The sequence below is a fragment of the Mesoplodon bidens genome, assembly GCF_964165515.1.
Source record: "Mesoplodon bidens genome assembly, chromosome: 10".
NCBI classification, from domain to species: Eukaryota; Metazoa; Chordata; class Mammalia; order Artiodactyla; family Ziphiidae; genus Mesoplodon; species Mesoplodon bidens.
Window position 1 is genome coordinate 61204894 of NC_138172.1, and position 25949 is coordinate 61230842.

Consider the following 25949-nt stretch of genomic DNA (forward strand, 5'->3'; position numbering starts at 1 on the left):
AAATGTTCTGCATCATCAGTCATTAGTGAAATGCAAATGGAAGTCATAAAGAGATGCCATTACACACCTATTAGAATGCCTCAAACAAACAAACAAAATGATAGCAGCACCAAATGCAGGAAAAGAGGCAGAGAAACTAGATCACTCATCAATGTCTGGATCACTCATATATTACTGATTGAAGTGTAGAGTGGTACAACCACTCCGGAAAACAATTTGGCAGTACCTCATAAAACTAATCATTCAATTATCATATGAGTCAGCAACTGCACTCTTAGGCATTTACCTCAGTGAAATGAAAACTTATCTTCACACACAAAAATCTGTATACAAATATTCATAGCAGCTTTATATAACAGCCCCAAACTGGAAGCAACCCAAATGTTTTTCATCAGAGGAGTGATTAAATTAACTGGTACAGTACAATGAAATACTACTCTGCAATTAAAATGAACAAATACTGATACATGCAACTACACTAGGAAATTACCATGAGAGAAAAAAAAAATCCCCAAAGGTCACATATTGTATGTTTCCCTTTATATAAAATTCTTGCATTGACAAAATTGTAGAAATGGAAGAGACTAGTGGTTGCTGGGTGTAAGAGCAGATGGGGGTTGGGGGCAGAGTCAGTGGGTATGCGTATGAAAGGGTAACTAGAGGGCTCTTTGTAGTAAACAAATTGTTCTGGACCTTGACTTTATTAATGTCAATATGCTGACTGTGATGCTGAAGTATAATTTTGTAAGATTTACCGTTGGGGAAAATGAGCAAAGGGTGCCAAGGATCTCTCTGTATTATTTTTTAAAACTGCACGTGAATCTATTATCTCAAAAGTAAAAGTTTAATTTTAAAAATCCAGTATAAGTTTTAAAGCCATAAGATCTTAACATATAATGTTCCATTATTTTTTTCCTTAGCTTTGTTAGAAGATATTCATGAAAAGGGAAGTTCAGTGCTATTTCAGGTAGGAGAGTATTCTTATTCTTTTTTTTCTTTTTTCACTAAGAGAAGGAGGGAAAAAACAGAGAACACTTTAGAGCTACAAACAGGGCCAAATCATGCATTTGTATAAGGCTTCAAAATTTTCAAAGGTCTTGAAAACATATAATCTTAGAAGAGCTTTATTACAACATTTGGGTCTTAAAATTAGAGGGCAGATAATTTAATTCTACTCAAAAAAATTAACAGAAAGGTTAAGCAACTTGGCCAACATAACAAAACAATTTGGTGGCAAAGCAGAAATTAGATTCAAAGTTTACAAACAAGTCTATTTCTATTATTTTTTTCTACCACCTCAATTTCTTAGTCATAATTCAGGGATAGTATGGTTCCATAAAATACAGTTTCAAGTTTATATTTTGTTAATAGTTAATTCATAAAAAAAGTGTATGATTTGTATTACCATCATGTTCTCTATGTAAAGACATTTATAAACATTACAGAAAATATATGTGCATGCAAAATATGGAACTCTGCAACTAAATTTTAATCTGAGATTATTAAATGTTACTTTTAAATACATACCACTAAAATAGATAACTGACATTTCTCCTTAAATCTGAGATACTGCTGATTATAAATATGAAACCACTGATTAATAAAAGCTATGTAAGTAAAATAAGAACAAATATCACTTTAAAGATATTTGTCAATTTAAGAGGCATACTACCTTCAGTAAGTTAAAACACATATCTTAGAATCAAGGACATATGATATTTCACAGAATCCTGTAATTGTGGGGCTGAAAAAAATTATAGTGTTCTTTATTCTAGTCAAATGTGAAACACAAGTCTCAAATAGGTTAGGCAATCTGCCCAGTTACAATCACAAATCAATTAGAAATTAGAACCCAAGGCTCTTGACTCCTAGAGTCCAACAGAAAAATTTTTTGTATGAAATAAATACTTTTAAAGGTACATCTTTAAAATGGCTGAACCAATGTCTTAAAGTATTTCCTAGAATATATTCTTAGTGTCTATAAATTCTATTAAATGCTCTAGAATATCTTCTCTTGTGAGTTCTTTTTACCAGACTGCCAAGAATGATGTCAAGGAGCTTACCACCTATTCTTATAGGAGTTTTATGGTTTCAGGTCTTATATTTAAGTCTTTAGTCTGTAAGCAAAAACCTACGGTAGATACAAAAACAATTAAGAGATAAAGCAAAGAACAAAAGCACTGGCGCTGCACTCTTAACTTACATTTTAACAGAGATAACAAAAAAAGTGAAAAACAAATAAATGTATAATATAATGACAGGAGTAAGAGCAATGAAGTAAAATAAAATAGAGTTAAAATGAGAATAAAAAGTGATGAGTATTATATTAAATAAGGTAGTGGCTAGTGTAGTAATCTCAGAAGGGGAAACATTAGGAGAAACCTGAGTAAAATACTGCATACATTGGGAGGGGTCAACTAAGAAGAGAATTCCAGGAGAAGGAAGCAGCAAGTACAAAGCTCTTTGGAGGGTGTACGCTAGATGTATTTCAGGATCTAAAAACCAATTTCCTTGCATTCTGGTTCATATCCCTTTTCCACTGTAGCACAGCATATACCTCAGAGCTTATCACCATTAAACCATGTTACTCATTCTTAAAAGTAATTTGAATTCACCTTACAGCGGTCTTTTTATTGTTTTATGGGTGGAAAAAAAGCATTCATTGTATAATAAATCCTCTTTAAAGTGGCTAATAACGTTGGCACTTTCTTAGAAAGAACTTGAAATAAAAGGTCAAAGGTCATTTAATTTGCCTTATTTCCCAAACAAAACAAATTATATTAAGCAAAAGCAAAGTCTGCATGTTAAAAACACTGGGAAGAAAAATAAAATCCTTTAGATAATTACTGTATCACTAAGGGCTCTTACCTAGTTATTCTAATACCCATTATTTGATAAAAGGTTGAAATAAAGTTTTCCCCATTTCCTCCTTTCTTTAAGAAATCATTTTTAAAAGCCAATCAGTTACAAACCATCCTCAACTATCTCCTACAACATGAAACTAATTAACCACATAATATATGTACTGAAAAAAATTAATGATGCAGCAAAAGCAAAATATTCAAAGAAAGAGAATAAGCATACAAGGAAATGCAAAGAACACTAGGTATAAATTTAATCTGTACGTTTAAAAGCATAAAACACTTTAAGGAATAATGAAAAACCAAAAGGATGATGTTCTATTTTTTCCATGCCATGTTCATAAATCATAACTTGGCATTAAAGGCTCAGAGTCTTCAATCAGAAAGAAAACCTTTGAAATATCAGTCTCTAAAGTGACAAATACAAATTTTAATGCAATTATATTTCAGGTTCATTTCAGTTCAACTCATGAAAAATGTTAAGGTTCTCATCAATCCAAGACTTCAGAGAAACATGGTTACCTTTTTCAAAAGCAACCCTCAGAAAAGCACATCTGTCATTTCTACTCATTTCACCAGATCTACAGAGGAAACCATAGGATGGGGTTTAAATAAGAGAACTGCAGTAACTACTTATCAGAAAAGGTAAATTAATATTTTGTATCGACCCCCCAGCCTAAAAGACCACCCAAAGACATTTTCACTGGAAAAATCTAGTAAAATCAAAAGAGGAAGTCCTCACCACCAAAGAAAACAATACTCCTTCAAAGAGAATTTATTTGTGAGACAAATCAAAACCCTTAAGTTTCAAACCCCTTTTTTATACAAGAAGAGCAAAATGATTTTATTTTGATTGGAAAGCCATTAAGTAGTAACTCCATGTTCCTTGATATCAAAAGCTATGTGTAACACAACTGGACACTATCAATAATAACAGAATTTTTAAAATCCCTTTATTCTCATACTAAAAATTATATATTTTAACTTTTTATCTTCCCTTTGGCACTAGGCGAAGGGAATTTCCCAGTGGATGCAACTTCAGGGCATCATTTTCCTCACTACTTTTCTGCAGAACAGCACTGTGAAAGCTACAGTAAGTGTTCACCCCAAAAAGGTTCCATCATCAAAGACTTCTGGGACCACTGCATTAAACAAATAAAATACACTTCTTTACTATAAAGACTTTCTTTTAAAGATTTAATATGCATTGCAAATCTTCAAATGCTGAGATAAAGTATGAATATTTCCCAAAATATATGACTAAGGAATAAAAACTTAGTGTGTAAAAATCTATATACACCTTGAAAAATATTCAAATTCCACGGAATATAGTTTGAGAAACGCTATTAGAAGTGCAAACTAAGATGGATGAAAAATTCTAACTGGCCCACAGAAATCAGTGGGTTCAAAGCAAAGCTTCCCAAAGCAAGACACAACAAATGCCCTGTGCTTTCAAATCAGATCTTAAACTTTTATGAATGTTTTTACATATATAAACTCTGTAAACAGGCCAATTATTTGCGCTAAACTCTGTGAAAATATACTTCACTATTTAGTTAAGTAGTAGACTTTCTTGGGTCATTCTCAATAAATTAAGAGTAGATACTTTAGGTAAGAAAGAAAATAGAGATTTAAAAAATATGGAGTCTATGAGTGAAAATTTTTAAAATAAATCTTTAAAGACAACAAACAGACAAGCCACATTGTGGGAGAAAACCTTTGAAAAACACATATGTGATAAAGGACTGGTAAACACACTATACAAAGAATTCTTAGAACTCAACAATAAGAAAACAAAGAATTCAATTTGAAAATGAACAAAAAGATCTAAACAGAGAACTCAACAAAAAAGACATCTAGATGTCAAATTAGCATATGTTATCAGGGAAACGCAAATTAAAACGAGATACCACTATACACCTATTGGAATGGCCAAACTCCCAACACATTAGTGTTGTCAAACACCAAATGCTGTTGAGGATGAGGAGCAATGAGAATTCTCATTTGCTGCTGGTGGGAATGCAAAATGACACAGCCAGATTGGATGACAATTTGAAAGTTTCTCACAAAACTAAAATACTCCTACCATATGTTCTAGCAATCATGTTTCTTAGTATTTAACCAATGAGTTGAATACTTACATCCACACAAAAACCCACACATGAATGCTTATAGAAACTTTATTCATAAATGTCAAAACTTCAAGGCAGCTAAAGTGTTCTTTGTTAAGTGACTGGATAAACAAACTGTGGTACATCCAGACAATGGGATATTATTCAACAAAATAAAAAGAATGAGTTATGGAGCCACAAAAACACATGGAAGAACCTTAAATGCGTATTACTAAGTGAAGGAAGCCAACCAGAAAGGCTATATACTGTATAATTCCAACTATATGATATCTTGGAAAAGGTTAAAACCATGGAAACAGCAAAAAGGTCAGTGGTTTCCAGGGGTTCAGGAGAAGTGAAGGGATTAACAGTTAGAACACAGAAGATTTTTAGGGCAGTAAAACTACTCTGCATGATACTACAATGGTAGATACCTGTCATTATACATTTGTCAATACCCATAGAATATACAGCACCAAGAATGAGCAGCTAATGTAAGTTAAGGACTTTAGTTAAAAATAATGTATCAGGACTTCCCTGGTGGCGCAGTGGTTAACTATCTGCCTGCCAAGGCAGGGGACACGGGTTCCAGCCCTGGTCCGGGAAGATCCCACATGTTGCAGAGCAACTAAGCCCGTGTGCCACAACTACTGAGCCTGTGCTCTAGAGCCCGTGAGCCACAACTACTGAGCCTGCGTGCCACAACTACTGAAGCCCATCTGCCTAGAGCCCGTGCTCTGCAACAAGAGGAGCCACTGCAATGAGAAGCCCACACCACAAGAGTAGCCCCCACTCATCGCAACTAGACAAAGCCCGCACACAGCAACAAAGACTGAACGCAGACAAAAATAAATAAATTAAAAAACAAAAAAAACCCTCATCTGGACTAATAAATTATAAAAATAGTCAAAATATTCTTAAAAAACAAAGAATTTCGAGTTATAATTATCAGGTGTTATAATCTCTAGTAATTAAGACATTAAAATGGCAAATTAAAGCATGAATTTATTTCATTTCTCTCCCAATTTTTTTTTCAAGATGAATATAAAAAAATAAATAAGTCCACAAAGACAGCAACAGAGGAGCTTTTTCTTTTGTCTTCATCATCTAGGGAAGTAATCTGGGATTTTGAGAGGTCATTTTACATGTATAACTACCACTTATAGAATGATTACTCCATGCCAGGTGCTGTCTTATGCATCTTAACACATGTAACTTCATTTGATCCATACAACCTTACAGTGTATTATCTGGTATTATGTGCATCAGCCATTTGAAAAAATTTTGTGAGAAATTAAATAGAGTAGTAACTGATTTCACAGGGCAGAGGAAGCAAACCAGTTTGCCCCAGAAAACCCAGGAGGGGCTCAGAACTGACCTGGTATAATGGATGATTGTAGATAAGGTTCCATGTAACAAAGAGAGGTTGAAAGACTGCATACAGGAGCCATAAATCCCTCCTCCTACACATCTCCACACCTCTACTCACAAGACATTCCCTGCATTAAGTTAAAAGGAGACATCCAGGGCCCAGGACACCAGGTGCAGTTGTGGGCATGAGTGAGAGCTGAAAAGAGAATTCACTGAAAGTCTGTTTTGGGAACACTGTCACTTCTAGCCCCTTTTTGCTGTCACATGTGCAAAGTATTAACAGCTGGAAAAACCACAGGATCTTCTGGAGAGCAATGCAGCACCAAAGGACTCAGTCTCAAGACTGATACGTAGGATAACTGCCCAAGCAGATGGCTTTCTACCCAGTGATTCAAGAGTGAAGTTCCCCATAACATTTAAATATGAAAGACATCCAAGGATCAAATGGAAAGGCCCTGGAGAGAAAAAGTAAATCTAAGGTAACGAGAAAAAGAGATCTTGGTTCAGTGAAACAGATACTGCCCAGAAAATAATATTTAAAAAGAATTTTTTTCTAGAGGGATAAATAAAGGGCATCCAGAAATAAACATAGTATTTTAATGAAAAAGAAATAATCAGGGAACAAGAAACAGGTCTTGGAAATTAGTTTTGACAGTTGAAATCAAAAATTCCATAGATGGCTGGAATTTACATAGGCAAGGAAATGTCCCAGAAACAGAAAAAGCAGCCTGGGAGACTCACAGAAAATTGCAGAAAAAGATATAAGACAAAGAGATTCAGTTCATGGTAACTGGATTTCCAGGATAATTGGACTTCCAGAAAGAGATAAACTGAAGGGTGGGAGAACATTATAATTTGTATAAAAAGTAATAAAATAAATTTTCCCAGATCTGAGAGAACCATCATGTACCCAGTACAATAAATTTTAAAAGCTAAACAACAGGCACGTGTTCTTCCAATTCCAGTATATCAGAGACAAAGATTACAAGAGCCCCAAGGAGTATGAGGACACAGGTTCTGAGTAAAAGAAGGAGAATCAGAGTTGCACTGGGCATCCAAATAGCAACAGGAGATGTAACTCTGGTATAAACGCTGGTAAACTTGCTACCTCTCTACTCCTCCTCTGAGAAAGCAAACAAAACAATGAGGAAAAATAACAAATAAGTAACCAAATAAAGATTCTTTTTAAATGTCCCACTTTCTCAGCAAATAGGTGACAGAAAAATCTGCAGAACTCTAAAGAAACATGGACTTGCCTGGTGGCAACAGTGGTTAAGAATCCGCCTGCCAATGTAGGGGACACAGGTTCAAGTCCTGGTCCGGGAAGATCCCACATGCCACGGAGCAACTAAGCCCATGCACCACAACTACTAAGCCTGCGCTCTAGAGCCCGTGAGACACAACTGCTGAGCCGCGTGCCTAGAGCCCGTGCTCTGCAACAAGAGAAGCCACTGCAATTAAGAAGCCCACGCACCGCAACAGAGAGTAGGCCCCCGCTCGCTGCAACTAGAGGAAGCCTGCGTGCAGCAACGAGGACCCAACACAGCCAAAAATAAATATAAATAAATTAAATTAAATTAAAACTCTAAAGAAATGCAATTAAAATTAAACAGAAAATGCAAAGGAAATGTCAAGGGGCCTCACGAGTGGCAGATCTCAGAAAGTACCAGGCAAGTATACTTCCTGAAAGGCAGAAACTCCTCCAGAAATGCAAAATCTAGAATCTGTAAATCTAACAACTGAGGGGGGAGGTGAGCTGAGCTTCAGCAGAAGTCAGAGGCAGAGAGAACAGGCACAGAGAGTATCTGGAGGGCTCCCAGCAGCAGATCTCAGAAAGGTCCAGCAAAAACATACCCCCTGAGGGGCAGGGCTCATCTGGAAGGGCAGGGGCTCTGTCCTCTGTCTGCTGTGCTGGTGAAGGACCTGGGGATGCAGGGCCAGTGACAAGTCCTCTCCGACTGAGCCTGGGTCAGACGACAGAGGAAGCAGGGCTACACAAAACATTCCTTAGAAGAGTCACAGCAGCCAGAGTCAGTGGTCTCTGTGAAGCAAAGAGGGCCCCTCCTACCATCCACAAACCCAGATGCAAATAGCCGAGCTGGGAAAAACCAAGTCATTAAGAAACAAGTGTTCATGAAAGGCTATGGCACAGCATCGGTAAGTGATTTTATAAGAACAAATGTGGGAAAGAGCTGCAAAATTGTCAAACGCAAGAAAGCCATTCACAGAAAAACACTGCCATAGAACAGATGAAGACACTGAGCGCACCTTCCAGCACAGGGGAGAACTCTCTGTGACACTGTCGTCTCCACGGAGGACGCAGAACACAGGGCAGGAACTCAGATGTTAATAAATTTTTCTTTGGCACTTTTGTTGCACTAACTATAGGCTTAGGAAGTTCTTTTCCTTTAGAGAACATAAAAATATTCACCACTGTTTACTTTTCTGTTATGGCTTCACTTTTAGCTCTTTACTCCATCTTTAATTTTTTTCTGGAATTTGGTTTGAGGCAGGAATATACTTAAATTTTTTCAGTATACCTATTTTATTTGGGGATGGGGAAAGGCGTATTTCCAAGAAACGATATTGCATGCTCATGGGCCTGCTAGAAATTCTCTGGTTTGATGCGTCACTTGTACTGAGGGTGGAATCTACTTGCAGCTTCTTCACGAGCTTGTGCTCCGATCAGCACAGCACAGCGATGTCATGGGTGTCTCCCAGCCTGTCACTGCACCTGTCCTTGTGCTCACTGCCAGGTAGGCTGCAGAGTCTCCAACAAGATCCAACGTTAAGACTTACAACTCAAGGTGCTTTTGTTTCAGGTACCTGTAAAACCTATAAAAAGCAAATTTAAAAAAACAGGGCAAATTTATGGCAGTTTTATAATACTTTTAATAGTTACATGTTATTTTTAGATCCACTACATTTTTTTTGCTCAAAAATGCAAATTATTAATAAATATTATTCATGAGGAGAACTGGGAACTGTATAATTTATTCAGAAGAATTCCAGCATAGAAACTAAAGTATTTTAAATATATTTTATCTCAAGTGACATAAAAAAAAAGTATTACAGAAGTTTTAAAACACAAAGTAAAATGAACCCCCAGTACACCCATACATAACCATCATCTTTAAAAAGTTATCAACTATTCTTTCATTCTTCAAGTCACATTTATTGATTGCTTGTTAAGTTTCTGGAAAATGTCCAAGCCTCCCTTACCTCATTTAAAGCTAACAAACCCAACAAACGAGGTTGTGGCAGAATTAGTGTGAAGCTAACAGTTTACTTGCATTGGATACCTTCCAATAAAGGGGCCCTAGAAATATGTTCACATGGTTATGTTTTTGTAAAATTTGCAAAAATCACACATTTTAACCATTGAGACCGCTGTCTCTTTCCACTTCAACTGCTCCTTTGTGCCTTCTCCTGCTCCTCCACAAAGTGGCAGTGAGCACTTCTAAGATTTTATTAAGGGTTGACTGGGATATACTTTTGTGTTTTGTAATCTCTTCCATGTGTAATTAATTACATTATTGCTGGCCATCTCAGTTTGGGATGTCTTCTAGAAATACTTTGAATGTGGTCAACTTAAAGAATATTTACGAGCACTCACTCCATAGAAAATTTAAAATGCACCAAAGTCTTACAGCTCAGATTTCAAAGAAACTCAATAGAAGTTTCCTCAAATTTGACATCAAAAAAAATTACACCGTATTACTAACAAACGGTTGAGAATTTGAAAGAAACCTCTGTAAACTGTCAAAAATAGAAAGCGAATTTCCATCAACTATGTTAAAAGATACTCAAAATGAGCTTCCTATTACTCCTATTACTATAGAAAAGTATATTACAAAGTTGTTAAATGAAAAGACAATAGGTATGCTTTTCTTGGTCTAAATGGTATTTCAAATTGCATCTAACACTGTATTCATAGTTTTGTGGGGGTTTTCTTAAACAGAGCTTGCCAAATTCAATAAGCAATAAGCCCCACAAAACCTGGAACCATTTATGAGGTTATTATATTAGCCTTGTTGAAAGATCAGTTCTTCAAGGTCATATAGATATTAAAAGGCAGAACATGATTTAAAATCACAGTTTCAAAATACTGGATAGTAAATACAAAAAACGATATGGTTAAGTGTTGGTTATCTGTTCATGACAAACTCTGTGATTATGGCAATTCATTTAACCTCCTGAAACTTCAGTTTCACTGTGTACAAAAGAGATCCTACTAGATCATCTTTAAGTTGTCCCTTCAAAACTAGACCAATGGCAGCTACCTTGAACTCAGTACTGGGTGGAGGACATAGTCTATCACAGGGCATGGGGCATGGGTTGCTAGGCTCTTGGACACGTTAAAATTTGGAGAAATTTGGTGATTTTCTTGGTTTATATTGCTTTCCTAATAATGACTGTAGGAAAACAGCCTGCCCCCCCCCCACCAAAAAGAATATCTAGGGGTAAAGAAGTGTAATTACATTTAGGGTTCTGTTGAGTTAACCAGCCTAGAAGAGAAAAAAATGCAGCCGTATACTACTGGGCAGTGCTGTATTTGACTAACTCATGAAGCATGTCTAGATGAGGGGTTTTTTCTTAATTCAATTTATTTTTGAGATAATTTAGATTCACATGCAGTTATAAGGATTTCAATACCCAGAGACACCATGTATCTTCTTCTCAGTGTTCCCTTGGTGAATCTTGCAAAACTATAGTACAATATCACAACCAGGATACTGAGTGACACAGTCAAGACACAGAATATTTCCATCACCACAGATCCCTACCACCGTCCTTTTATAGTCACACTCACTTCCCTGACCTCCTCGCCACCTCCTTAACCTCCTTAACTCCTTAATCTTAAGAATTTTGTCATTTCAAGAATGCTATACAAATGGAATCATACGATACGTAATCCTCTGAGATTGACTTCTGTCACTCAGGATAATTAAGTTGTTTTAAATGACAAAAGTCTGTTCCTCCTTACTGCTGAGTAGTACTCTATGCTCTGGAAGCACCACAGCACTCTTGTGCATGTGGATGTTTGGTGGTTTCAGCACCATTTATTGAAAAGACTACCCTTTCTTCGTTGAATTGCTTTTGCTCCTGTCAAAGGTCAGCTGATTGTATGTTTTATGGATCCATTTCTGGGTCCTGTGTTCTGTTCCATTATCTATTTGTCCACTCTGTCACTACCAAACTGTCATTTTTTGGTGAGTCATGAAGCTGGGTAGTCACTCCTCCAACTTTGCTTTTTTTCTTCAATACGGTGTTGGCTATTCTGGGTCTTTGCTTTGCCATATAAACTTTAGAATCAGTTTGTTGATATCCACAAAGTAACTTGCTAATATTCTCATCTGGATTACACTGAATCTACAAATCAAATTGGAAGAACTGATATCTTAACAATATTGAGTCTTGCTATCCATGAACCCAGAATCTCTCTCTACTTACTTAGATCTTCTTGGATTTCTTTCTTCAGAATTTTAGTTGTCCTCATATATTTCTGTACACAGTTTTTCCTTACGTATATATTTCCTAACACATATATTCCCTTACACATAGTTTGTTAGATTTATACCTAAATATTTCTTGTAGAAAACACACAGTTGGTTCTTACTTTTTTTAGTCTACTCGACAATCTCTTTTAATTAGTATATTTTGACCATTCACGTTTAAAGTGACAATTGGGGGAATTCACTGGTGGTCCAGTGGTTAGGACCCTGTACTCCCACTGCAGGGGGCCCAGGTTCAATCCCTGGTGGGGGAACTAGGATCCCACAAGCCGTGTGGTGTGGCCAAAAATAAAAATAAAAAAATAAAGTGACTATTGGTATAGACAGATTAACATATACTACATTTGTAACTTTTCTACGTGTTACCTTGTTCTTTTTTCTTTCTTCTTTTTTTGTTTGTTTGGTTTTTTAAAAAAAATATTTATTTTGGGCCTCCCTGGTGGCGCAGTGGTTGAGAGTCCGCCTGCCGATGCAGGGGATACGGGTTCGTGCCCCGGTCTGGGAGGATCCCATATGCCGCGGAGCGGCTGGGCCCGTGAGCCATGGCCGCTGGGCCTGCGCATCCGGAGCCTGTGCTCCGCAACGGGAGAGGCCACAACAGTGAGAGGCCCGCATACCGCAAAAAGAAAAAAAAAAAAAAAAAAAAAAAAAAATATTTATTTCATTTATTTTTTTGTCTGCATTGGGTCTTCATTGCAGCACACGGGCTTCTCTCTAGTTGAAGTGTGCAGGCTTTCTCTCTCTAGTTGTGGTGCGGGCTCCAAAGCACGTGGGTTCTGTAGTCTGCGGCTCATGGGCTCTCTCGTTGAGGCGGGCAAGCTCAGTAGTTGTGACATGTGGGCTTAGTTGCCCCACAGCACGAGGGATCTTAGTTCCCCAACCAGATATCAAAACCACGTCCCTGTCACTGGAAGGCGGATTCTTTATCACTGGACCACCAGGAAGTCCCCTTTTTTTGTTTTTGCTTTTGTTTTCCAATCTTTTCTCCCTTCTCTGGTTTTAAATGAGCATTTTATATGATCCTATTTTATCTTCTTTCTTAGCATACCAATTATACTTAAAAAAATTTTTTTTTAATTTTAGTGGTTTCTCTAGTGTTTGCAACATATATTTACAACAAATCTAAGTCCACTTTCAAACAACACAATACTGCTTCATGCTTACCCTTATTTTTTACTTACTATATTTTCTTCCTTCCTGATGTTCCAAGATTCCTCCTTTAATGGTTTGTTTACAGAACTTCCCTTAAATGTTCATTTTAGCATTGGTCTGTTGATGGCAAATTTCCTTAGTTTTCCTTCATCTGAGAATGTTTTGATTTCTCCTTCATTCCTGCAAGATATTTTCACCAGATAATCTATGTTGACAGTTCTGTCAGTATTTGAAAAATGTTGTGCCTCTTTCTGGCCTCTTCTGTCATTCAAATTATTTTTCTCTATATGTAAGGTGCCTTTCTTCCTCAGTGCTGTCAAGACTTCTGTCTTTAGTCTTCCAAAGTCTGACTCTGATATATACTGGTGTGGATTTCTTAAATTCACTCAGCTTCTTGAATTGAGATTTGTCTTTGCTTAATGGGGGAAGTTTTCAGACAATATATCTTCAAATACTTTTCTAGCCCTGCCCTCCTCCTTTCCTTCTGGTTCTCTGACGACATGAATATTAGCTTCTTTGTTACAGTCCCACAGGTACCTGTGGCTGGATTCTTGTTTTCCCCAGTCTATTTCCTCTCTTGTTCAGATTGTGTAATTTCTATTGTTTACCTTCAACTTCACTGATTCCTTCCTCTGTCCCATCCATTCCTCTCGAGTCAATCCACTAAGTTTTTTATTTTGGTTATTGTATTTTTCATTACTAAAATTTCCATTTGGTTCTTTATATCTTCTACTTCTTTGCTGAGACTTCCTCTTTTTTGTGCAGAGATATTCTATGTTTTCATTTGTTTCAAAAACATGTTTTAATTGCTTGTTGAAGCTTTACAATCTGTGTCAGGTAATTCTACCATCTATGGCAACTCAGTGTTGGTATCTATTGTCTTTTTCACTCAAGATATTCCTGGTCCTAGGAATGACATGTGACTTTTTATTGAAACAGACATAGACATATTGGTTATTATATTATGAGACTCTAGATCATAAACTTACTGCTTCAGTTGGTTTCCGCTGACACCACTTGAGGAGCAGAAAGAGGGATGTTGTTTGTTGCCTGGTTACTACCAGGTAGTAAAGAAGTCCAAGCTCCCTAGTTAGCTTCTGTTAATACCTGAAGTTGGGGAAAGGGGCTCCTTAATGCTGAGCAAAGGTAAACGTCATGCCTCTCCATTAGGCCTCCTCTGACATCAACCCAGTGGGATAGGATTCAGGTCAGCGGTACTTCATTATAAGCTGGCAAAGATGGAAGCCCAGGCTCCCCACTTGGCCTTTGGTGGTTTAGGTGAAGCTGCAGTGTTCTCTGTGGTATTTGGCTGAAGCAGAGAGGTTATTGTGTAAAATAATATGTTCTCTGTCTTGCTAACCTGCCCCTCCCTGATCTTTTGAAGAGAAGACAGGCTTTTTGCAGGGCTTTCTTGTCTGCATCCATTGGCATTTCCAGGTTGCTAGCTTCTTCAGCTCCAAGCCTGGGATATGAGGCAAACAGAAAACTCAAGGAACTCACCATTCTATCATTCTGTGAGTTCTAACATTCATAGCTGGTCTGCCTTCTCTCCATCTTTTCAGTCTTCTTATGTTTATAAACAATGTTCAAGGTTTCTAGTACACAGCAGGAGGAATCCCAAAGTACATTCCCCATCCATTTACCCTCAACTTTTGATTTTATATCTACCTCCTTCTAGACAGACATTATTGGGTCTTGCTATTTATTCATTTTGGTTCATCTCTGCCTTATTAACTGGTGTGTTTAGACCATTATTATTATCTTTTTTAATAAATTTATTTTATTTATTTATTTTTGGCTGTGTTGGGTCTTCGTTGCCACACGTGGGCCTTCTCTAGTTGTGGCGACCGGGGGCTACTCTTCGTTGTGGTGTGAGGGCTTTCCATTGCAGTGGCTTCTCGTGTTTCGGAGCACAGGCTCTAGGCATGCGGGCCTCAGTAGCTGTGGCACGTGGGCTCAGCAGCTGTGGCTCACAGGCTCTAGAACGCAAGCTCAGCAGTTGTGGCACACAGGCTTAGTTGCTCTGCGGCATGTGGGATCCTCCCAGACCAGGGCTCAAACCCGTGTCCCGTGCATTGGCAGGCAGATTCCTAACCACTGCACCACCAGGGAAGCCCAGACCATTATTATTTAATGTAATTATTGCTCTGGCTATATTTAAACATAATTGTAAGTTTTGTTTGTACTCACTGTTTTGTTCTTCTGTACCTTTTCCTGCCTTTTAAAAAATATTTAAACATTTTTTAAACTTCCATTTTATTTATATTTTTTAGTTATACAATCTTTTCTTCCTATGTAGTTAATACTGTGCCACTTCATGTAATATATAGAAACTTTGCAACCATATACTTCACTATACCTAACCCCTACTATTTTATGCTCTAGTTCAGCAGTCCCCAACCTTTCCGGCACCAGGAACCGGTTTTGTGGAAAACAATTTTTCCACGGCAGGGGGCGGGGGGGGTGTTGTGTGGGGGGGGGCGGGTGGTTCAGGCGGTAATGCAAGCGATGGGGAGTGGCAAATGAAGCTTTGCTCGCTCACCCGCCGCTAATGTCCTGCTCTGCGGCCCAGTTCCTAACAGGCTACGGACCAGTATCAGTCCATGGCCCAGGGGTTGGGGACCCCTGCTCTAATTGTCATGTGTCTAGTACAAATGACAAAATAATGTTACAACTTTTGCTTTCTTTTAAAGAAATTAACAAGAAAAAATGGTATTTTATATTTGCCTATTTAACCATTTCTCATGCTTTTTGGTCAAATCTGCACTTCTCAAAACTTGAGGATTACCAAAGTGCACCATTTTCCTCTAATGTGGATGAATATAAATTTTATATTACGACTGTTCCTCACCTTCCTCATTAACTCATGACAAGTAAAGAAATATCACTTGGCACCAACATGCTTGTAAATTAAAACACAAACTTAAGCAGTAAAACCAGGTAGCAGTACTGATTATAAGGTAAGTTGGTTATAAGATGTTTTTGTTTTTCACACTATCAACTACAATTTAAAAAAAATGCTAAATATAAAAATCTTGTTGAAAATTCTGTCCAAACCCTGAACATCTCTATAATATTAAAAAACCAGTAAATATTTTCAACTCATTTTTAAGAGTACCTCAATTTCTCTTCAAAGTAAACATGAAAGGTTATATAAGGCATAACTATATACCTGAAATTTAAAACAGAAGAGTATCTTATTTCCCTTAGAAGTTCACTGGGAAATAGGAATATTTGGAGATGTAAACGATTCATAAAAATGAACTGATATGTAGGAAATGTCCAATACTATGCAAGCATTTACTGAGCTTCTACTATGTGCTAGACATTGCTAATAACCAGGGTTATAGACTCTTTTCAAGAAACTCACTACCTAGTAGGGGAAAAAGACAAAAAAATTGAACTCTTATTATAAGGAAACCAGAAAGGTTGAACTTTACTATCTTGAAGAAAGTGTGGAACTAGTGAAGGATTTTCAGCAGGGGAGAAAAATGGTAAACCTCACAGACTGGCTAAACTACCATCCACTCCCCTTGCCCCCCTTGCTTACCTTTATTACAGAAGCTAGGAAAGGTAAAAATTCACATTCCAAGCCTCTACTGCAATGAGGGATGGCCACATTGACACAGTTCTTGCCAGTGAAATGCAAATCTACTAGAAAAGGCTTCTGGCAAACCTTTTGATTTTTTGATACCCAGGGCTTGTTCCACCTCTTGCCTTCTTGCCTTAAATCCAGCATGTGTAAAACTGTGCCAGTCATGCTATAACCCTAAGGGAAAGGCCAAAAGCATCCCAGGTAACACAGCAATGATACCACTGAGCTACTCAAGCAAAGCCTGCAGCCATCTCCAGATTTCTTGTTATTCAAAATGATAAGTCCATTCAAGTGATTTAAGTTGGGTTTTCTGTTATGAGTCTGAATGTCTTCTTGACCAATAAAAGTTATAAGAATAAATGTGTATTTCAGAATGGCCATTTCTGAGTTACTGTGGAGGATGTATTAGGAAGGGACAAGAATGAAGGTAGTGAGAGTTGTGACGCAGTTATTATTGTACTCTAAGCAAGAGAAACAAGGGCAGTGATGATAACGAGGAAAATATAGATTCAGAGATATTTAAAAGGTGAGAGAGAAAAGGCAAGATAAAGAAAAGGTTTCAAATATCTTCTAAGTTTCGAGTTTGAGAAACTAGGTGGATAGTCATGCCATTCTCCAAAACACATATGGTGAGGCATAAGTTCAGCTTTGGACATATTCAGCTTGGATACCTATGGGACAACACGTGAAAATGATAAGGCAAGCTGACTATGGATCTTGAAGTCAAGAGTGAGGTCTGGATTAGAGAAACCCAGATTTGAGAGTACCGTCAGATACAGAGTACTGTCCAGAAGAATTATAATGTACTCCTAATTACATATGTAATTCTAAAGTTAAAATAAATAGATGGATTTAATTTTAATATTTTATTTAACTCAGTTTTTCCAAAATATTATTTCAACATGTTATCAATATAAAGTTATTAATGGGGATGATTTACATACTAAGTCTTTAAAATCTGATGTGTATTTTATACTTAAAGCTCATCTCAATTTATCTGAATGCCTTTTTCCTCACAAATACTTGATCTATACATAAATTTCATAAAACTTACAGTTGAAAAAAGTAGATTCACATACCCATACTGTTCCAAACACATTTAAGTTTGCCAGTACCTGAAAGAAAATTTTTCCTTTACTTTTTAAATCCACACCAGAAAAATCCTGCTCATCCATTTTAAAAAAATTGATTTGCCTTCAGAGCAAAAGCACATCAGTTTGAAAACTACATTTGTCCAAGTTAAGTAAATTCAATAAATCTTATGTCAGCTCAGTATTGCTAACACTGAACTCAGAGTTACTGGGTAAATTGAAAAGCAACTCTAAACTTATCAGTAAGTAACATTTTTCAAATTTTTCTTGTAGTTTTTGTAGTAAATTTACCTGTCAAAAACAGTTAAAATCTTATGCATACCAATTCATATTAGAAAAATGTGTAAAGTTATTCTTTTATTTTTTAAAGTTTCATTTTCAAAATAAATTCTAGAGGCTTCCCTAGTGGCGCAGTTGTTAAGAATCCGTCTGCCAATGCAGGGAATACGGGTTGGAGCCCTGGTCCGGGAAGATCCCACGTGCCGCAGAGCAACAAAGCCCACATGCCTCGAGCCCGTGCTCCCCAATAAGAGAAGCCACTGCAATGAGAAGCCCGCGCACCGCAACAAAGAGTAGTTGCCGCTCACCGCAACTAGAGAAAGCCCGCGCGCAGCAATGTAGATCCAATGTAGCCAAAGATAAATAAATAAATAAATAAATATTTAAAATTTTTTTCTTTAATAAATAAATAAATTCTAGTATTTGTCTAGGTAGCACAAGTAGGCTTTTTCCCTTACTTGGAGCTTCAAATTTAGATCATTCATATTCTGTGTAATACTGAGCAGAAAACAAATGGCCCAATTTTCTCTTTGATTATTAATTAAATATTTGACTAGCATTTCTGTTGTTGCAAGAACATCTTGAACTGGTGTTAACAGTACAGTAAGTTTTGTAAAACTTTTCCACAATTCAACCAAGTGGCAGAGTACACAAATCACTAAATTCATTGTCTTTTAATTCGTTCAGCAATCCTGGAAGCTGATGTTGACTCATAGCACTTAACACCTAACAACTGTACCCATGACACTATCATAGAGACCATTTCGGAAAACTGAGCACAGGTACTCTCAAACTGTATCATACAGTGGAATGAAGAAATAGGGGAAACACCAAGCTCATTTAAAAAGTCCAATGAAATCTGACTTTTGACCTAACCTAGCTGGAATGCCATTTATTGTGACAAGAAGTAATTTTTTCTCATCTAGATGAAACTCTTGATAATTTAAAGATTAAAATATAGCTATACAGGCCATGAACTGAAATTATTTCTTTGTAAATTTTTAAGTCCTATGAGACAAAATGCACTCCAAGTATTACTTGGACAGCACATTTGCTATTACATAACTCATCTAAAGCTAAAGAAAAGTACCTGTAATTTTTCAGATTTTGAATCCATTAATCTTTAATATTGTTAAAAATTCCTGTATTCTACAGGCAACATTTGGTGACTACTGAAGACTCTGTACTTTTTTATAAGACATTTTTAGGCTTTAACTCATAAATTTCTAACAATTTCTATAACTAAAATAATGAACTTTACTATCCATCTATCTAAAACTAGTTCTTTTTCATGCAAGAATCCAAGCTGTTTTATATCTGGCCAAACTTAACAAACTCAATCCTTTTAAAAATTGTTCAAAAAAATTCTGTTGGACATTTCATTGTGATTTCAGGCGACTAAATTTCAATTCTTTTTTGACTTTTGAAAGGTAACTTCATTCACTCATTCATTATGCAGTTGCTGGAACTGTCTCAATATTGTTACCTTACTGTCTTATTTTTTGTTAAATTATAGCTTGTTTTTCTCTGCCACAACAAACTGCAATCGTCATTCACTGTGAAATCTGCAACATACCTTCTTCCAGTCTTTCTGTTTACTGTCCCAGTTGTAGGACTAGCTTCTGCAGTTCTACTTGTTGCTTTTTCAGTATGCCTTCATTTTAAAATTTAAAGTTCGTTCATATTCATGTCTAAACTAGAAAAATAATAAGTAAAACAAGTATATCAATTACCAATTATGATTTACAGAAGTAATCACTGTAATTCCTGTTGTCAGCATAAAATATTCAGATAAATACACTACGTTACATTGATTCATAGGAAAAAATAATTTACACTGAATCCAACACCAACTCAATCAGTGATGTTTATATGTAATACCAGACATAGCACATGGAGTCTGACAAGCACATTCCAACAATCACACCTTAAGCAAGATAACAAAGTTAAATGTATTTTGAAAAAAACAAATAAGTTGAGTTCAACAAAAATATTTCACACTGCTTTAGTTTTTATGTTTAATTAAAATTAATTTAAAAATCTACTTTCTTAGTCCTACTGAACTCATTTCAAATGCTTAATAGCCACATGTTGCTAGTGGTTACCATATTAGATAGTGCAGATATAGAAATGAGAAAGACAAAAGTCACAAGGCTTGTAGTTTTTATTCCATTTCTCTTTTATTTGATATAACTTCCAGGGCTTAGAAGTCATCTGGGTTATATTACTCTTTCATATCCTCACAAAAAAATAAAACAAAGCAAAAATGGAATTGTTGGATGTTCTGTATAGGATCCCCTGAAATATGTATTTGGCCCACTCTAGCAGACATGGACCAACCTCTAAAAACCCATTGCTCCTAAAAACAATCAACTTTATCTCTTTGGAGAATGCCTTTTAAACAGCAACGTGCTGAATAAAGTTTAACAACTGGCTTTTGAAATAAAAATGTATGTATATAAAAGATGTGCAGCATACAATTTACAAATGATAAAATCATATACATACTTTTTTCTCTTTGTCCACGCCATGCGGCTTGCAGGAGCTTAGTTCCTTGACCAGGGATTGAACCCAGGCCACGGCAGTGAAAGTACCAAGACCTAACCAGGGAATTCCCACACAATACTCTTTACTGTACGGTCCATATAGCCAACTGATTCTCACAGGCTTTTGTTGACTTTTGCCGAACTCTTGTATCTGTAGCTAACCTGTGATTGCAATTTGACCAGGATTTTACAAAGGGAGTTGCATCCCAATCAGCTCTTTTCCCAACAAACTTATAGTCATTAAATCTGATATATGACCTACTGTTAAACTATTTCTCACCCTTGTACAAATTATGTGCATTAAATTGAAACCTCTTTCAGCTTCAGCACTATTGACGGCAATGGTGCTAACTATCTTTTTAGCTTTTTGTACGGTTGTAGGAATTGAAACATTGTTTGACTTTACATTATTATTTACAAATTCCCGAAAATCATTCAAATCAATTTCGAATTTTAAAATTTCACACAAATGAAATAATTTTTTTTCACCAGTTATCCATGGTGAAGTTATTTCTTCATAAGGCCATGTAAAAGGTTCTAGCAAATCAAAATAATTAAAAATACTTTCGGGCCTCCCTGGTGGTGCAGTGGTTGAGAGTCCGCCTGTCGATGCAGGGGATGCGGGTTCGTGCCCCGGTCCGGGAGGATCCCATATGCCGCGGAGCGGCTGGGCCCGTGAGCCATGGCTGCTGAGCCTGCGCGTCCGGAGCCTGTGCTCCGCAACGGGAGAGGCCACAGCAGTGAGAGGCCCGCGTACCGCACAAAAAAAAAAAAAAAAATACTTTCATCATGGTTCCTGTCAGATAAAAGACGTAAGTTCATGTGTTGAATTAGATTTTCTAGTAACATGTTCCTAGGAAGGGCATTAAATTTATTATTTTTATTAAATGGAATATCTTTAAACTTATCTGACTTAATCAAACCTTCAATTTGAGATTCATGCTTTCCAGCACCAATTTTTAAATTTTCCAAGGCTTTTAGGGTGTGTTTGATCAATTTTTGTGCTTTCTGAATGTTAGTTGAGCTTGACTGTAACGCAGTTGAAAGTAGTGAAAATTCTTCAAGAATGTCAATCATTAAAGCAAGGTCTTGCAAGAAATTAATGTTAGCTAATCTCTTGGCCAAACCAGAATGAGAATGAGAAAAATGCATATATAATACAGGATATGCACGCCATACAGCAGTAGCAGCTTGAAAACTACATGCTGCCCATTTTGGTCCCAGTATCCGGCCAATTTTAACAATTTCAATTTCAAGATCTTTAGCTACATTTTCTAAAAGCTTGTTTTGATTTTTATTAGATTGATGATAAGTAGAATAAATTTTATCGAGAAATATTTTTAAATGATTCACCTGTTTTATTTCAGATATTGAATCATCAAGGGACAAGTGCAATCGATGGTTTAAACAGTTCCAAATAATGATTTCAGGAAAATTTTCTAACAACTTTGTAGCTACTCCAGACTTTCTTCCCAGCACTGTATTAGCACCATCAGAACAAAATGCAATTAAATTTGCTTTCAAATATTCATTAGTGACACCACAATCATTTAAAGTACTCAATAATGTATTGAAAATACACTCTGCTGTGGTTGACACCAGTTCTTTTAAAGCAACAAATAACATAATGGGTGCAAGAACCGACTGAACTGTGCACTGGAGATAAATCACGAGGGTCCTTTTCTTTGAAACTGTGGATGCCTCATCAACTACAACACAGATTTTGGCATTTTCTTCTATAATATTCTTAAATATTGTCATCTTCATTTTTTTTGCAATATGCTCTGCTAGTCTTGTTGCACTGTATCGTGTATTTAAACAACTGACCTCTCCATTTTTCTCTTGTAATTCTATTGCCCCTTCAATATCAGATAAAGGTCTATTATGTTTTATTAAACTATAAACAGTATTGAAAACTTTCACAGTAGCATCAATATTTTTATTACTTTGTTTATGCACTAAATTAGAAACTGAGTCATTAACTGATTCCTTTAACAAATCCTGAATTTTACCATGGGCTTTAGAAACATCATGTTCCCTAATTTTTTTTCGCAGAGAAGCTTGTCTAGTACTTTTATTACTGCCATTAGGGGTTACTAAATATGCAATCCACTCCTTGGACACATGGACATGCTTTTCTGCTTTCAACCCCAAACGCCGAACTGTTGAGCAATCCTTACATCCTAATTTACCTTCTTTTATTTCAAGCCATTTGTACTGTTCTATAAACATAAATGCTTGTTTTTCATTCCAACAATCTGGAAGCACAAGATTATCCATTTCTTCCTTTGGTGAACATGATGGCTTTTCTTCAATGATTGGTTGTTCAACAGATTTGAAATTTGATTCCTTAGACTTAGACAATCCACAATAGTTTTTGTTCCTATTATTACTTTCTGTGCCTATTTTCACTTTCTTCGCATTTAAAAAATGCAAAAAATCACCCTGTCGTTTTGGAATTTTAGGGAACAAAATCTGAAAAATAATTTTACATATGTAAGTAAAAGTCATGATAACACTTTTAGAGTTAATGTAAAAACTTCTGTTAATGATTTCTTTATATAATTTTAGAAATAAATTTTTTAAACTAGAATACTTACCTTGATTTTCAGTTTATACCTATAACTTCAATATGACTTGCTATTTCTTGAAAAATGCACTATCAGTTTTTTAAATTCTATAGCCAATAATAATGTCACAAAATCTGACTGAACTTTTGATGATCACCCAATTCAACAGAAAAGTTGCTCATATGATTTACAAGTATGGTTCTAGTGTGAAGAGTGGTTGATACTTTCATTTACATTATTAAGAATGTAAAAAAAGATGTATATCAGAACTCCACTCATTCATCAATGATAACATCAACATCTTTGTTGAATCAATGAAGAGTTTTCAAATACTGCAAGATTTCCTCAATTTTTTTGTATAGCATAGAGTCTAGTAGATAGAGACCTATGTTTTTAGGCTTAATCTATGTTAACATTTCATCCATCACTTCCTTCAGTTTAGACAATGAACAAATAATAAATCACGACCTGCTCTGTACAATAGTTTGCCAATTACCTCGCTGTAAACACTTCCATCTTCCTTCAGGAGCACATTGTTATACCATATTTCTACCACACAGTACAACAGATGTAAATAACCTCAAGTGTGTAGACATTAGGGTATGAAGAGTTTTGAGCATCTATTACCTTAAACATGATAATCTATTTACTTTTAAATTTTTATATACTTAAATTTTTAAACTGATGTATAGTTAGTTGATTTACAACGTTATGTTAGTTTCTGGAGTACAGCAAAGTGATTCAGTTATATATATTCTTGTTTCACTTTCTTTTCCATTATAGGTTATTACAAAATACAGTAGGACCCTGTTGTCTATCCACTTTATATACAGTAGTTTGTATCTGCAAATTCCTAACTCCTAATTTATCCCTCCCCTATCTTTCCCCTTCGGTAACCATAAATTTGTTTTCTATGTCTGTGAGTCTGTTTCTGTTTTGTAAATAAGTTAATTTGTATCATACTTTAGATTCCATATATAAGTAGTATCATATGGTGTTTGTCTTTCTCCTTCTGACTTACTTCACTTAGTATGATAATCTCTAGGTCTATCCATGTTGCTGCAAATGGATTATTTCATTCTTTCTTATGGCTGAGTTATACTTGAATTTTTAATAATGCCTATGTTTAACAATCAGCTCAAATTTAACAAACAATTCTTGCAAGCCAGTTCAAGCCACCTCCAGCACATACTGCACTTAATGACACAACTGAAGGAACACAAATATAATATACTTACATCACTATGATAGGTACTACGCTCTTTATCATCACCACAGACCAGATCAATGTATTCAAGAACAGGTCTTGATGGTCCCTCCTAAAAAGGAAGTCAGCAAATTTACAAGTCATTAACAATCATTCAAACCAAATGTGCCTTTACAATCACTAGGGGTTTTTTGGTTGGAATTAGCAAGAATTCCTGTGAAGAGGTGGCCTGACCAGTGGTGCAAAATAATCAGAAACAGAACCAGCAGAGGTAAAGATTCAGAGAACACCAATATGCAATGATGACAAAACCCAAAAAGAGCCTAAATCTATATAGAGGAAAAAAGCCATGTACTCCTTTAGAAACGGGAAGTAGACCAGGGATAATGTTAAAAAGACACAGATATCATGGTACAGTATTTTTTAACTGGGATGGTTATCAATAATCTTTTACACATCTAAGCTCAAAAGCATGGAGTTCTTTGATATCTCTGCTTCATCCTCCATATCCTTATGCAACCAAATATCAAATCTCTTCAATCTTTTCTTTACATACATACTACCTTCAACATACACCAGGCCTTAAATACCCCAGTTGAAAACCCAGATTTTATTTTACAGGCAAAGGAATCAACTAGTAGTGTTGAGACGGGAACCACATTAAAGCTGTGCTTCAAGAAGATTAGGAGACAGGACTTCCCTAAGACTCCATGCTCCCAATGCAGGGGGCCCAGGTTCAATCCCTGGTCAGGGAACTAGATCCCACATGCCATAACTAAAGATCCCATGTGCCTCAACTAAAGATCCTGTGTGCCACAACTAAAAAAAGATCCTGCAGGCCACAACGAAGATCCCACATGTTGCAAAGAAGATCCCGCATGCCGCAACTAAGAGCCAGCACAGCCAAATAAATAAATATTTTAAAAAATAAAAAATAAACTTGAACTGCTAATTATTAAAAAAAAAAAAAAAGAAGAAAATTAGGAGAGTATGAAATGTGGGATGATCAGTTAAGAAGAAAACCAGGGCTTCCCTGGTGGCGCAGTGGTTGAGAGTCCACCTGCCGATGCAGGGGACGTGGGTTCGTGCCCTGGTCCAGGAAGATCCCACATGCCGCGGAGCGGCTGGGTCCGTGAGCCATGGCCACTGAGCCTACGCGTCCGGAGCCTGTGCTCCGCAACGGGAGAGGCCACAACAGTGAGAGGTCCGCGTACCACAAAATTAAAAAAAAAAAAAAAAAAAGGAAGAAAACCAATGCAGACAAATGGTAATTTAATACTAAAGTAGAGTGAGGGCAAGGATAATAATGAGCAAGTGCCCTCTTCTGTATGTACACTGCACTTCAGGAAAATTTACACCAAAGATAAGAGCTCTTTCTGTACTCCCCAATTTTCATCATTCCTTTTTTTTAGCATATTGTGTTTAGTTTGGGGCTTATGTATATGGCAGCATACAAAGAGGATGCTGTGCCACAATGCAGACTGAGGCTGGAAAATAAGATTTATACAAAAAAACTAAGAAATCCAAACCAGAATACGTCAAGTAGTAACATACTTCTTTTTTTTTTTTTTCCCCCCCGGTATGCGGGCCTCTCACTGTTGTGGCCTCCCCCACCGCGGAGCACAGGCTCCGGACACGCAGGCTCAGCGG

General features: G+C 36.5%; 1 protein-coding gene across 2 annotated transcripts in view; it reads right to left on the bottom strand.

Annotated features, from left to right (window-relative positions):
* Nucleotides 1–25949, bottom strand: part of LOC308623370 (BEN domain-containing protein 6-like) — a 146876-nt gene that overhangs the window by 117878 nt on the left and 3049 nt on the right. The window contains exons 2-3 of one of the 2 annotated variants that reach the window (XM_081245651.1): nucleotides 24331–24411; nucleotides 19553–19672 (exon numbers count right to left, since the gene is read on the bottom strand). Coding sequence is in view for 1 of the 2 variants with exons in the window: in XM_081245650.1 (XP_081101776.1) it covers nucleotides 21060–22997; nucleotides 24331–24411 (2019 nt within the window). In the remaining variant the exon portion in view is untranslated. The other variant, XM_081245650.1, reaches the window with a different exon arrangement.